The sequence below is a fragment of the Oncorhynchus mykiss genome, chromosome 27 (genome assembly GCF_013265735.2).
Source record: "Oncorhynchus mykiss isolate Arlee chromosome 27, USDA_OmykA_1.1, whole genome shotgun sequence".
Taxonomy (NCBI): domain Eukaryota; kingdom Metazoa; phylum Chordata; class Actinopteri; order Salmoniformes; family Salmonidae; genus Oncorhynchus; species Oncorhynchus mykiss.
In genome coordinates, this window is record NC_048591.1 from 34,984,395 (window position 1) to 34,999,482 (window position 15,088).

Genomic DNA, 15,088 nt, shown 5'->3' on the forward strand with positions numbered 1-15,088 from the left:
CATTGAAATGCACCATGGGAACATCATATCACACCGCTCACCTGTGTGTATGTTTATTATTTGTGTTTGTTTCACATGCAGTCCATGGAGAAGTTTCAGAAGAGGATGTATGAGGCTGAGATTGCTGTGTATGGCTACAAGAGAGGAGAGGGGGAAGGGAGAGGAGAGGAAGAGGGGAGAGACCGACAAAGATGGAGGAGAGGACAGGAAGATGGAATGTGGAGGAAAGGAGAAGTGGGGATGGATAGAGAGAGGTGGAGACCAGACAAGGGTAGGGATTTACCTGGAGAGAAAGAGAGGGATGGAGAAAGAGGTAGTGAAAGAGATGGAGAGAGGGAAAGAGATCGTCACCGAGACAGAGATCGGGATAGGAACAGAGCTAGAGATGGAGACAGCGAACGGGATGGCGGTAGACCTAGTGACAGGGATAGAGAGAGGGATGGAGGTAGACCTAGTGACAAGGAAAGAGAGAGAGCTGGAGGCAGAGAGAGGGATGGAGGTAGACCTAGTGACCAGGAAAGAGAGAGGGCTGGAGGCAGAGAGAGGGATGGAGGTAGACCTAGTGACCAGGAAAGAGAGAGAGCTGGAGGCAGAGAGAGAGCTGGAGGTAGACCTAGTGACCAGGAAAGAGAGAGGGCTGGAGGCAGAGAGAGGGATGGAGGTAGACCTAGTGACCGGGATAGAGAGAGGGCTGGAGGCAGAGAGAGGGACAGACCCAGAGAGAGAGGTGGGGATGAGAGCCTTGGCCAGATTCAGCCTCCCCTGTCCCTCGGAGCTCTGAAAAGTCGCTTCCTCAAGCCTGCTGACGATGATGATGATGATGGTGAGTTGAGTGTAGTACCTCGTTCCACACACACATTCCGCGCGCACACACTCACTCTACTGATGAGTTTCTTTTCTAGGAGTGTCAGCCTCTGCTCCGGCCCGAGCTTCCATGGGTTTCCTGAAACCTGGGTCTGACATTGAGGAGTTGGATCGGAAGAGCAGCGGTCCGGCCTGGAGCAAGAGCAGCTCCGGACAGAGATCTGCTTCAGGAAATTCGGTGCAGGATAAAGAGAGGGAGTCTGGGAAAACCATGTCTACTCCTGACCAGGGTCATAGCAGCAACAGGCTTGCAGTGACATCATCCAGGTCAGAGGTCAAATACACAGTCGCCACAGCACTGTTCCAACTGTTTAGCAATTAATGTTGTCTTCCTCTCTCCCCTATACCAATCACTCATCTAACATGCTTGGATATTTAAGCAAGCGTTCCCCCCATTCATCAGACAGTCTGCACAGTGACCGTTTATCCATTCAGCAGTTATCACGTCACTCACCATAGAACTCACTGAATTAACCAGACCTTCTCTCCTTCATATTTACTCTCGCTCTTTTTCTCGCCCTCGCTCCCTCTATTCCCACCTCAACTCCCATCTCTCCCCATTCCTCTTACTCTTTCTTTCCTTTCTCTTTCTCTCTGTCCTTTTTGCTCTAATGCTCCCCCTTCTCTCTCTATCATTAGCTAAGTCATTAAGTTAAACCAGCACCCAGAAGCCCTTTAAACCTCTGCAGCGTGAAATGAAGGTGCCGTTTTAGAAGGGTAGGTAATCTGTGAGAGAGAAACAGTCTGGAGGGAACGAGACAGAAGAAGACTGTTTCTGAGACAAGACGGCCATCAGAAAGAACGTGGTAGAAAGAGAGGGGGGAGGGAGAGGTGGTTAGAGATGGATGGAGGGAGGGAGGGAGAGGTGGTTAGAGATGGATGGAGGGAGGGAGGGAGAGGTGGTTAGAGATGGATGGAGGGAGAGAGAGGTGGTTAGAGATGGAGGGAGAGAGAGGTGGTTAGAGATGGATGGAGGGAGGGAGGGAGAGGTGGTTAGAGATGGATGGAGGGATGGAGGGAGGGAGAGGTGGTTAGAGATGGATGGAGGGTGAGGTCGTTAGAGATGGATGGAGGGAGAGGTGGTTAGAGATGGATGGAGGGAGAGAGGTGGTTAGAGATGGATGGCGGGAGAGAGAGGTGGTTAGAGATGGATGGCGGGAGAGAGAGGTGGTTAGAGATGGATGGCGGGAGAGAGAGGTGGTTAGAGATGGAGGGAGGGAGTGAGGGAGAGGTGGTTAGAGATGGATGGAGGGTGAGGTGGTTAGAGATGGATGGAGGGAGAGAGAGGTGGTTAGAGATGGATGGAGGGAGGGAGAGGTGGTTAGAGATGGAGGGAGGGAGGGAGAGGTGGTTAGAGATGGATGGAGGGTGAAAGAGAGCAGGGAAATGGACCGGAAAGAGCGACGGGTGGAGATGGAGGGAGGGAGAGAGAGGTGGTTAGAGATGGCTGGAGGGAGAGAGAGGTGGTTAGAGATGGAGGGAGGGAGGGAGAGGTGGTTAGAGATGGATGGAGGGTGAAAGAGAGCAGGGAAATGGACCGGAAAGAGCGACGGGTGGAGATGGAGGGAGGGAGAGAGAGGTGGTTAGAGATGGATGGAGGGAGAGAGAGAGAGGTGGTTAGAGATGGAGGGAGGGAGGGAGAGGTGGTTAGAGATGGAGGGAGAGGTGGTTAGAGATGGATAGAGGGAGGGAAAGGTGGTTAGAGATGGATGGATGGAGGGAGGGAGGGATGGAGGGAGAGGTGGTTAGAGATGGATGGAGGGTGAGAGAGGTGGTTAGAGATGGATGGAGGGTGAGAGAGGTGGTTAGAGATGGATGGATGGAGGGAGAGAGAGGTGGTTAGAGATGGATGGAGGGAGAGAGAGGTGGTTAGAGATGGAGGGAGGGAGAGAGGTGGTTAGAGATGGAGGGAGGGAGAGAGAGGTGGTTAGAGATGGATGGAGGGTGAAAGAGAGCAGGGAAATGGACCGGAAAGAGCGACGGGTGGAGATGGAGGGAGGGAGAGAGCGAGCCATCGGTGGAGAAGAGAGCAGAACAAGCTGTTTATTTGTACGCAGTTGAGTGCTGGGACAGCTATAATGTCCTGATGGATCGGTGTGTCTATTCCCATGCTGCCAAGACTACATTTAGTAGAACCTCTTGGACATCCCTCTAACACACGCAGGTCTCTGATGTTTACAATGTGTTTGTCCTTGTTGTCTTTGCTTCATTTAACTTCTTCCCTGTGTCTTCAGATCTGACAGCAGTAGTGACAGTTTGAGTGAGGAGGAGGAAGAAGAGGTACCGATCCTCACAGATGAAGAGATGAACAAATTGGGGGCCAGACTGGTGAAGGCAGAGATTATGGGTAACACGGTGAGGTCATCCACATGATCACTGTGTTGCATCTCCTCATCCTACCTAGTCACACACAAAAAATACACCGATAATTACCCATTCTAAACGCGTTCCATACACCCCTGCCCATAGGCCCTTCCCCTAGCATATCAGGTCCCTCGGCTCTCTCTCTCTCCTTGATAAAAGCAAACAATTCATTTTATACACTGCTCAACAAAATAAAGGGAACACTAAAATAACACATCCTGGATCTGAATTAATGAAATATTCTTATTAAATATTTTTTTCTTTACATAGTTGAATGTGCTGACAACAAAATCACACAAACATTATCAATGGAAATCAAATTTATCAACCCAACCAACCACATCAGCATATGGTCTCACAAGGGGTCTGAGGATCTCATCTCGGTACCTAATGGCAGTCAGGCTACCTCTGGCGAGCACATGGAGGGCTGTGCGGCCCCCCCCAAAGAAATGCCACCCCACACCATGACTGACCCACCGCCAAACCGGTCATGCTGGAGGATGTTGCAGGCAGCAGAACGTTCTCCACGGCGTCTCCAGACTCTGTCACATCTGTCACATGCTCAGTGTGAACCTGCATTCATCTGTGAAGAGCACAGGGCTCCAGTGGCGAATTTGCCAATCTTGGTGTTCTCTGGCAAATGCCAAATGTTGGGCTGTAAGCACAACCCCCATCTGTGGACGTCGGGCCCTCATACCACCCTCATGGAGTCTGTTTCTGACCGTTTGAGCAGACACATGCCCATTTGTGGCCTGCTGGAGGTCATTTTGCAGGGCTCTGGCAGTGCTCCTCATGCTCCTCCTTGCACAAAGGCGGAGGTAGCGGTCCTGCTGCTGGGTTGTTGCCCTCCTACGGCCTCCTCCACGTCTCCCGATGTACTGGCCTGTCTCCTGGTAGTGCCTCCATGCTCTGGACACTACGCTGACAGACACAGCAAACCTTCTTGCCACAGCTCGCATTGATGTGCCATCCTGGATGAAGTAGACTCCGTCTCATGCTACCACTAGAGTGAAAGCACCGCCAGCATTCAAAAGTGACCAAAACATCAGCCAGGAAATATAGGAACTGAGAAGTGGTCTGTGGTTATCACCAGCAGAACCACTCCTTTATTGGGGGTGTCTTGCTAATTGCCTAATTTCCACCTGTTGTCCATTCCATTTGCACAACAGCATGTGAAATTTATTGTCAATCAGTGTTGCTTCCTAAGTGGACAGTTTGATTTCACAGAAGTGTGATTGACTTGTAGTTACATTGTCTGTTTAAGTGTTCCCTTTATACTTTTGAGCAGTGTAGAAGTCACTCTGTCCACTCAACCCCCATCCATCTCTGTCAATCGATAAGGTTTTACTGGCCTCAGTACTATATACTACAGTTTGGCTGGCCTCATTACTACCGTATATACGACAGTTTGGCTGGCCTCAGTACTCTGTACGACAGTTTGGCTGGCTTCAGTACTCTGTACGACAGTTTGGCTGGCCTCGGTAATCTGTACGACAGTTTGGCTGGCCTCAGTACCCTGTATGACAGTTTGGCTGGCCTCATTACTACCGTATATACGACAGTTTGGCTGGCCTCGGTACTCTGTACGACAGTTTGGCTGGCCTCGGTACTCTGTACGACAGTTTGGCTGGCCTCGGTACTCTGTACGACAGTTTGGCTGGCCTCGGTACTCTGTACGACAGTTTGGCTGGCCTCGGTACTCTGTACGACAGTTTGGCTGGCCTCGGTACTCTGTACGACAGTTTGGCTGGCCTCGGTACTCTGTACGACAGCTTGGCTGGCCTCGGTACTCTGTACGACAGTTTGGCTGGCCTCGGTACTCTGTACGACAGTTTGGCGTACTGAGGCCAGCCAATCTGTAGTATATACAGTGCCTTGCGAAAGTATTCGGCCCCCTTGAACTTTGCGACCTTTAGCCACATTTCAGGCTTCAAACATAAAGATATAAAACTGTATTTTTTTGTGAAGAATCAACAACAAGTGGGACACGATCATGAAGTGGAACGACATTTATTGGATATTTCAAACTTTTTTAACAAATCAAAAACTGAGAAATTGGGCGTGCAAAATTATTCAGCCCCTTTACTTTCAGTGCAGCAAACTCTCTCCAGAAGTTCAGTGAGGATCTCTGAATGATCCAATGTTGACCTAAATGACTAATGATGATAAATACAATCCACCTGTGTGTAATCAAGTCTCCGTATAAATGCACCTGCACTGTGATAGTCTCAGAGGTCCGTTAAAAGCGCAGAGAGCATCATGAAGAACAAGGAACACACCAGGCAGGTCCGAGATACTGTTGTGAAGAAGTTTAAAGCCGGATTTGGATACAAAAAGATTTCCCAAGCTTTAAACATCCCAAGGAGCACTGTGCAAGCGATAATATTGAAATGGAAGGAGTATCAGACCACTGCAAATCTACCAAGACCTGGCCGTCCCTCTAAACTTTCAGCTCATACAAGGAGAAGACTGATCAGAGATGCAGCCAAGAGGCCCATGATCACTCTGGATGAACTGCAGAGATCTACAGCTGAGATGGGAGACTCTGTCCATAGGACAACAATCAGTCATATATTGCACAAATCTGGCCTTTATGGAAGAGTGGCAAGAAGAAAGCCATTTCTTAAAGATATCCATAAAAAGTGTTGTTTAAAGTTTGCCACAAGCCACCTGGGAGACACACCAAACATGTGGAAGAAGGTGCTCTGGTCAGATGAAACCAAAATGGAACTTTTTGGCAACAATGCAAAACGTTATGTTTGGCGTAAAAGCAACACAGCTGAACACACCATCCCCACTGTCAAACATGGTGGTGGCAGCATCATGGTTTGGGCCTGCTTTTCTTCAGCAGGGACAGGGAAGATGGTTAAAATTGATGGGAAGATGGATGGAGCCAAATACAGGACCATTCTGGAAGAAAACCTGATGGAGTCTGCAAAAGACCTGAGACTGGGACGGAGATTTGTCTTCCAACAAGACAATGATCCAAAACATAAATCAAAATCTACAATGGAATGGTTCAAAAATAAACATATCCAGGTGTTAGAATGGCCAAGTCAAAGTCCAGACCTGAATCCAATCGAGAATCTGTGGAAAGAACTGAAAACTGCTGTTCACAAATGCTCTCCATCCAACCTCACTGAGCTCGAGCTGTTTTGCAAGGAGGAATGGGAAAAAATGTCAGTCTCTCGATGTGCAAAACTGATAGAGACATACCCCAAGCGACTTACAGCTGTAATCGCAGCAAAAGGTGGCGCTACAAAATATTAACTTAAGGGCGCTGAATAATTTTGCACGCCCAATTTTTCAGTTTTTGATTTGTTAAAAAAGTTTGAAATATCCAATAAATGTCGTTCCACTTCATGATTGTGTCCCAATTGTTGTTGATTCTTCAGAAAAAAATACAGTTTTATATCTTTATGTTTGAAGCCTGAAATGTGGCAAAAGGTCGCAAAGTTCAAGGGGGCCGAATACTTTCGCAAGGCACTGTAGTACTACAGCTTGCATGGGCATCTGTCACTATAGACAGGCTTCAGAGGACTGAGTGTGGATGTGACCACTACTTACCTGTATCCCCATCAGAGGACTGAGTGTGAATGTGTCCACTACTTATCTAGATCCCCATCAGAGGACTGAGTGTGGATGTGGCCACTACTTATCTAGATCCCCATCAGAGGACTGAGTGTGGATGTGGCCACTACTTATCTAGATCCCCATCACAATGTCTGCTCTGACAGTGTCCAGTCACAGCCAGCTCCTGTTAGTTGACAAGGGCCTGGTAGAGATGGGCCAGGCACATACTACTACTACTACTACACACACTCTTTGGCTTCCTCTGCTACTTTTCCACATTGTCCACATCCCTGTCATGAGACAGCGGGTTAGAAGGTGGGGAGAACCTCTGTTATTCAGTAGGCTGTAATATTTAGACTCATGGGAAGGGCAGCTGCGGTGAAGGACACCAGACTACTATGTTGTGTTCAATCAGTGATTCTACTATCAGCCTCTTGTAATGGTGGAATACAATCAGGAGAGGTTGTTAAATGTTATTATGTGTGACATAGATGGAGAAACAGCACTCTGTGTACGAGAAATCCACACATGCAACATCTGACATCATTAGTGTGGGTGGGGTGGGGTGCAGTCAAGGAACATGTGAAGTTTTTAAATGTGTGTCACCTTTAGGCTCTGATGGAGAAACTGAAGACCCAGCTGGAATCAGCCCGTAATGCCAAGGAGAATCGTGCCGCACAGCAACCTGGGAAATCGGACAGGGTGAGTGGAGGTGTATAGGGAGGGACAGGCATTACCCGTCAGGGAGCCAAGAGGATAAGGTAGTAGTAGCCTACTGTATGTATGTGCTACTCTTGTGGAGATGACCACTAGCACATTAGAACAGACTAAATCACTGTCAGCTGACTGACTGAGTGCTCAGTAGGTACAAGCCTGCAGGCTGATTGACTGCTTTAGCCCTGTTTGCCTGCCTGCCTTTCTCTCTGAATACCTGCTGTCTGAATGCCTGTATAGAAGTTTATATTCTCTCTGGTGTGCAGTAAGAGTTGTCTTTGACAATAACCCATTTTCTCACTCCTTCAGATTTATATACTCTAGTATTCTAGAGTATCTCCACTCCCAACACATCTACCTCCATCAGATTACATCCACCTTAGTCAAATACATTTAAACTCAGTTTTTCACAATTCCTGACATTTAATCAGAGTAAAAATCTAATGTTTTTGGTCAGTTAGGATCACCACTTTATTTTAAGAATGTAAAATGTCAGAATAATGGTGTTGAGAATGATTTATGTCAGCTTTTATTTCATCACATTCCCAGTGGGTCAGAAGTTTACATACACTCAATTAGTATTTGGTAGCATTGCCTTTTAAATAGTTTAACTTGGGTCAAATGTTTTGGGTAGCCTTCAACAAGCTTTCCACAATAAATTGGGTGAATTTTGGCCCATTTCTCCTGACAGAGCTGGTGTAACTGAGTCAGGTTTGTAGGCCTCCTTGCTCACACTCTCTTTTTCAGTTCTGCCCACACATTTTCTATAGGATTGAGGTCAGGGCTTTGTGATGGCCACTCCAGTACCATGACTTTGTTGTCCTTAAATGTCTTGACGCACCCATCCCGTTAGCGGGATCATTGTCATCAACATCCACTGAATTACTAAAAATATTTAATTTTCATGAAATCACAAGTGCAATATAGCAAAACACAGCTTAGTTTGTTGTTAATCCACCTGGCGTGTCAGATTTCAATAAAGCTTTTCGGCGAAAGCATACCAAGCGTTAATGTAAGAACATCTCTCTCAGTAGACAAAATATTACAAACAGCTAGCAGCCAAGTAGATTGGTCACAAAAGTCAGAAAAGCAATAAATTAAATTGCTTAGCTTTGATCTTCGGATGTTTGCACTCACGAGACTCCCAGTTACACAATAAATGTTCCTTTTGTTCCATAAAGATATTTTTTTTAGATACAAAATACCTCCATTTGTTTGGCGCGTTTATATTCAGAAATCCACAGGCTCGGTCAGGTCAGGACATCGCAGACGGAAATTCCAAATAGTGTCCGTAAAAGTCGTAGAAACATGTCAAACGTTTTTTCTAATCAATCGTCAGGTTGTTTTTACAATATATAATCGATAATATGTCAACCGGAATGTAGCTTCTTCCATAGGAGAGAGAGAGGAAATGGCTGTTGCGCATTTAAAAACTCTGCTGCACCCAGCCATCCACTGCCGCGATGGGTTCTTTCTCGCTCATTTTTCTAAATAAAAGTGTGAAACTATGTCTAAAGACTGTTCACACCTTGAGGAAGCCAAAGGAATAGGAATCTGGTTGATATCTCTTTTAAATGGAGGCAAGGCATCCAATGGAACAGAGAGCTTTCAGGAAAAACAGCACTTCCAGGTTTTTGCCTGCAATATTAGTTCTGTTATACTCACAGACAATATTTTGACAGTTTTGAAACGTTATAGTGTTATCTATCATAATCTGACAATTATATGCAAATTCTAGTTTCTGGGCATGAGAAATAGGCAGTTTCAAATGGGTACTTTTTTTAGCCAAAAACTAATATACTGCCCCCTACACTCAACAAGTCATTTTGCCGCAACTTTGGAAGTATGCTTGGAGTCATTGTCCATTTGGAAGACCCATTTGCGACCAAGCTTTAACTTCCTGACTGATGTCTTGAGATGTTGCTTCAATATATCCAAATAACTGTCCTTCCTCATGACGCCATCTATTTTGTGAAGTTCACCAGTCCCTCCTGCAGCAAAGCACCCCCACAACATGATGCTGCCACCCCCTTGCTTCACGGTTGGGATGGTGTTCTTCGGCTTGCAAGCCTCCCCCTTTTCCACCAAACATAACGATGGTCATTACAGCCAAACAGTTCTATTTTTGTTTCATCAGACCAGAGGACATTTCTCCAAAAAGTACGATCTTTGTCCCCATGTGCAGTTGCAAACCGTAGTCTGACATTTTTATGGCGGTTTTGGAGCAGTGGCTTCTTCCTTGCTGAGCGGCCTTTCAGGTTATGTTGATATAGGACTCGTTTTACTGTGGATATAGATACTTTTGTACCTGTTTCCTCCAGCATCTTCACAAGGTCCTTTGCTGTTGTTCTGGGATTGATTTTCACTTTTTGCACCAAAGTACGTGCATCTCTAGGAGACAGAACGCGTCTCCTTCCTGAGCAGTATGACGGCTGCGTGGTCCCATGATGTTTATACCTGCGTACTATTGTTTGCACAGATGAACGTGGTACATTCAGGCGTTTGGAAATTGCTCCCAAGGATGAACCAGATTTGTGGATGTCTACAATTTCTTTTCTGAGGTCGACTGATTTCTTTTGATTTTCCCATGATGTCAAGCAAAGAGGCGCTGAGTTTGAGGTAGGCCTTCAAATATATCCACAGGTACACCTCCAATTGACTCAAATGATATCAATTAGCCTGCACACACCTATCAGAAGCTTCTAAAGCCATAACATTTTCTGGATTTTTCCAAGCTGTTTAAAGGCACAGTCAACTTCTGACCCACTGGAATTGTGATACAGATTATTTCACTTATAATTCACTGTATGTAAACAATTGGTGGGAAAATGACTCGTGTCATGCATAAAGTAGATGTCCTATCCGACCTGTTAACAAACTATAGTTTTGGGTAGAAATTTGTGGATTGGTATTTGTGGATTAGTATTCTGGAGTATCTCCACTTCTAACACATCTACCCCCATCAGATGTATATACTCTAGTGGTCTCTTCTGCCCAGGTATGGGTTTATCCTAACAGAGAGCTCATATCTCCACTAATAATACAGTGGCTAAAATTTACCACTGTTATTGCATCATCCATCTTCCACCAGGTGTGAGGAATCTTACACACTCAAAGCTGAGGAACCTTCAAAACAACCATCTTGGCAGCCTAACGCTGCACTGCACACGCCGTCTTTGCAGCCTAACGCTGCACTGCACACGTCGTCTTGGCAGCCTAACGCTGCACTGCACACGCCGTCTTGGCAGCCTAACGCTGCACTGCACACGCCGTCTTGGCAGCCTAACGCTGCACTGCACACGCCGTCTTGGCAGCCTAACGCTGAACTGCACACGCCGTCTTGGCAGCCTAACGCTGCACTGCACACGCCGTCTTGGCAGCCTAACGCTGCACTGCACACGCCGTCTTGGCAGCCTAACGCTGCACTGCACACGCCCTCTTGGCAGCCTAACGCTGAACTGCACACGCCGTCTTGGCAGCCTAACGCTGCACTGCACACGCCGTCTTGGCAGGCTAGTGCTCACTACATGGTCATAATGTCCCACAACCACTTATAAACACAACCACATGTTTATTCAGCTGCTGGGTGAAGTATTACACACCTAATTTGTGGTTTGTTTACAACTCTGTGAATTTATTGTAGGAGTTGTTTTTAGTTTGTAATGACAGAGGGGTTATGGGTGGTTTTCAATGATCAGACCTTCAGTGAAACGCTTGACTTGCCTATGTGTTTTTTTTGGAAAGGTCATGGCCCATGTCTGTTGTTAGCGGTGTCAATCAAAGCTGTCGATCTCTCTTTAGCTTCTCTCGCTCGCCTTGAATGTCCTCTCCTATTCCCCCCTCTCTCTTTCCTCGCTCCCCTTTCTGTCATATCAGCTTTGAATGAAACCCTTTAGTGCAGGGATCACAAACTGGATTCAGCTGGGCCCGCTGGGAACCCTACTCTAGTGAGCTGTCTGATTTTGAACCCTCCCCTCCACCTCCCCTCAGTTTAGGTTTTTCTGTGTTGCTTCTATTTTCGCAAGTGAGGAATACGTATATGGATAAGTAGGCTAATGTATTACTGTTCCTCTCTTGGTGAGATCTGCTATAATCTCTTAAGACTCCTCAGTGAGAGCGGTGCTGTTGGTGTTTTTTCCACACTCTTCATTGTCTCCCACGATGAAATCAGGGAGGGGAATGTGGATCGGTCACCATCTGTACGTTAGTCACACGCACTGGCCTGATTTTGACACAACTTGGGTGAATGATGCATCTTGCCATAGAGATCTGACATTTACAAAATGACACCGATTGGCTAGATGGTGGCGCTAAAATGCAGACTTTGAAAGGTGCGTAACCTTTCACCCTTTGCAATTTCAATGTCATATAGCTTATTCCCTTATATACTTATACACTTCCCTTATATACTTATTCCCCTCACCCCGTTTGACCTAAAGTCATGAAATTCAGTACATAAGTCCATCTCCTCACACATGCCTCAGGAGACCCATAGTCTGACATGACGGATTTCCCCAAAAAGTTCACCTTCTGGCACCTAATGACCGATCTGCACAAAATTTGAAATGTGGCATCGATGGACAAAGGTCTCTCAATGCAATATTTTCAGACTAGTACCTAAAAAAACATGGCCACTATTGACCAATAAACATTCACGTGGGTGTGGTCTGGCACAAATGCATATACATTAGTCAAGGATTTTCGTATTGGAACACAATTTGGTACACATGTTGCAAACACTGCCAAGACGCAAAATATGAAAGAACATTCATATACCACGCGGTGGTATATAAACAGGCACATGTTTATCTCTTGATCTGTTTGACTCAGTGCTGAAATTTGGCACATGCGTCTTGCCATAGAGATAGGATATTTACAAAATGTCACTGATTATCCCAAGGGGGGCACAGCATCATTCATGGGGGACTGCATGTTTACTGTTGACTTTTTTTGTGATCATGGTTAGTGATACACCCAGCAGTCATACGAGACAATTTACTTACCGCGCTCTCTCTCTTTCAAGACTGATTGGAGAGGTCGTGTGGAGGGCTCTGTCCTTTTTCTTCTGCTTATTTATACTTTCACCATGGAGGGCTTAAACAACATTATTGTTCCCCACGATGAAATCGGAGGGGGAACTATGCATCTGTCGCCATCTTTTAGTACGTTAGTCACATTCAATATCTCACACTACTGGCCTGATTTTGACGAAACTTGGGTGAATGATGCATCTTGCCGTATAGATCTGGCATTTACAAAATGACACTGCTAGGCCCTAGGGGGCACTGTAGTATTCAACTGAAATTCCCAACTTTGAACAAGCATATCCCTGTCCTGTTTGAGCTCGAATTGTTGTCAATAATTGGCCCGGGTGGGCTGCGTCATTCGTGGGGGACAACATGTATATTGTTTTCTTGTTTGTGTAAGTTAGGGTATTATCAGTGTGCCGTTATTCTGTGTGTAAGGTCAGTGTTCCTCTAGGCCTACCCAGCTATGAAATAACTGCCTTGTCCTCTGTCGTGTTCCCCTTACAAATAATACTGGATTCTTTATTTTACTGTAGAATATGAATGCACTGCTTCTATAATGTCTGCTATGTGATGAATCGTGTTTGCATATGTTTTTCTGTTCTATGTTCGTCTCCATAACCCTCTCCCTCTATTTGTTCAGGCTCCAGGTCAAACAGAGGAGGACCAGGAAGTACTTCTCTTCAGAACAGACCAATCGGGTCGTGCCTGGCCGGTTAATGCCTCTTCGGAACCCCAGGAGCCCAGAGGAAGACGTAGGAAAAAGAAGGCGGTGAGCAGTGTGTGTTATGATAGGTTGTGAGAGATGAGGTTACGGTGTCTAGACTTGCCTAGGAGTAAAGAGGGGGCAAAATCAATTTGGGATACACATCAACAATGCAAACACAGTCTCCTTCTCAGATGAACTGTGCTTATGTAAACAGTTCTGAAGTATATTCTCTATTGGTTACACAAGGTGGATGGGGAAAGAGTGATATTTTCAGTGTTCTAATGGTGTCTCTCTCCCCTGGTCAGATTGAGACCCACAGGGATGGGGAGCGTATGAGATACTTCCAGGATGATGACAGTGTGGGTCTTCATGAGATGGTCCGCAGGGAGAAGATGAGCTCTGCAGAGGACCAGAACTCCCTCTACGCACGCATGGCTGGCAAGGTACGCTGCATTCGCTACAAACAACCTGTCCTGTCTGTAAAATGTAAATGTGCTCATCCAATACACCAATATGGCAACCTAGAACACCATAGAGTTTTGGACCACTTAATTTTTTTGGTCTTAATCTGCGGTTTATTTGAGGTCATTTAGAGTCCATACTGCAGAACCACTAGCAGGGTAGAGTTTGTTTCCCTATCAAGACTGGCATTGCTTTGTCAGTGACCATTTCCAGGTTTTCTGGATTAAGTAATCATCGGTTACAGCAGAACACCATAGTAGGTGGGACGAGGAGGGAACTACTCGTTATCCTCGCATCTGTAAAAGAATTACACAGTTTTATACATTTCTTGTATATATTGTTTTTAAACCTTCCCCCTCTCTCTGGAATTTAAACAATAAGATGTAGAATTCCAGTTAGGCAGCAGTGACCTCCCTTCTCCTACGTTGTAGGGCAGCCTCAGTGTCCATCTGCAGGGTGAGGAAACGTTGTCAGGAGGATGTCAGGACTGGGTGCAGGGATCACTGAGGTCCAGCTGTTGTCAAGTTAAACGTCGTCCTCAAGCAGTGTCCTCCTATGTGATAGAACTGGATGACATCAAGTCTTCTGAGTACTGACCAGCACCGAGACCTCTATCCAGGCCACAGGATGTTGGTGACAGCTTAATTGGGGAGGATGTATTCGTTGTAATGGCTAGAGCTGAAAAAGTGCAATGGTATCAAATACATCAAACGCATGGTTTCCAGGTGTTTAATTCCATTAGCTCCATTCCGGCATTATTATGAGCCTTCCTCCAGTCAGCAGCCTCCTGTGATTCAGGCACTGTGTTGTTGGCCTCCTGACTACCCACGTAGAACGATTTGAACTGTCAGCAATAGACACCCACTTCCCCAGATACTCATTGAGGTTGCGCAGCTTCAGTGGTCTCAGGAGATCCTCACAGGTTAAAGGGACTGCCTGGGAGCCCCCCCCACTGAGAGACCGCCAGCATCACTATAACTCCTCAATATGTCCTCCCTGTGTTTCTGTACAGTAAGTCTCACAGTAAGTCAATGTGCAGGGGCACCGGTTACTCGAGGTAATTGAGGTAATATATACATGTGGGTGGAGTTATTAAAGTGACTTATGCATATATAATAAGAGTAGCAGCAGTGTAAAAAATAGGGGGTGGGGGCAGGGTAGTCTGGGTAGCCATTTGATTAGATATTCAGTAGTCTTATGGCTTGGGGGTAGAAGCTGTTCAGAAGCCTCTTGGACTTAGACATGGCACTCCGGTACCACTTGCCGTGCGTTATCAGAGAAAACAGTCAGACTAGGGTGGCTGGAGTCTTTGACAATTTTTTTGGGGCCTTCCTCTGACACCGCCTGGTATAGAGGTCTTGGATTGCAGGAAGCT

General features: G+C 46.2%; 1 protein-coding gene across 1 annotated transcript in view; it reads left to right on the plus strand.

The window, feature by feature from the left end:
* Nucleotides 1-15,088, plus strand: part of cwf19l2 (CWF19 like cell cycle control factor 2) — a 39,285-nt gene that overhangs the window by 13,875 nt on the left and 10,322 nt on the right. Inside the window, exons 8-13 of the mRNA XM_036965014.1 lie at nt 82-823; nt 903-1,131; nt 3,099-3,219; nt 7,414-7,503; nt 13,186-13,314; nt 13,557-13,694. Of these exons, the coding sequence (XP_036820909.1) occupies nt 82-823; nt 903-1,131; nt 3,099-3,219; nt 7,414-7,503; nt 13,186-13,314; nt 13,557-13,694 (1,449 nt within the window). The remainder of the gene's footprint in view (nt 1-81; nt 824-902; nt 1,132-3,098; nt 3,220-7,413; nt 7,504-13,185; nt 13,315-13,556; nt 13,695-15,088) is intronic.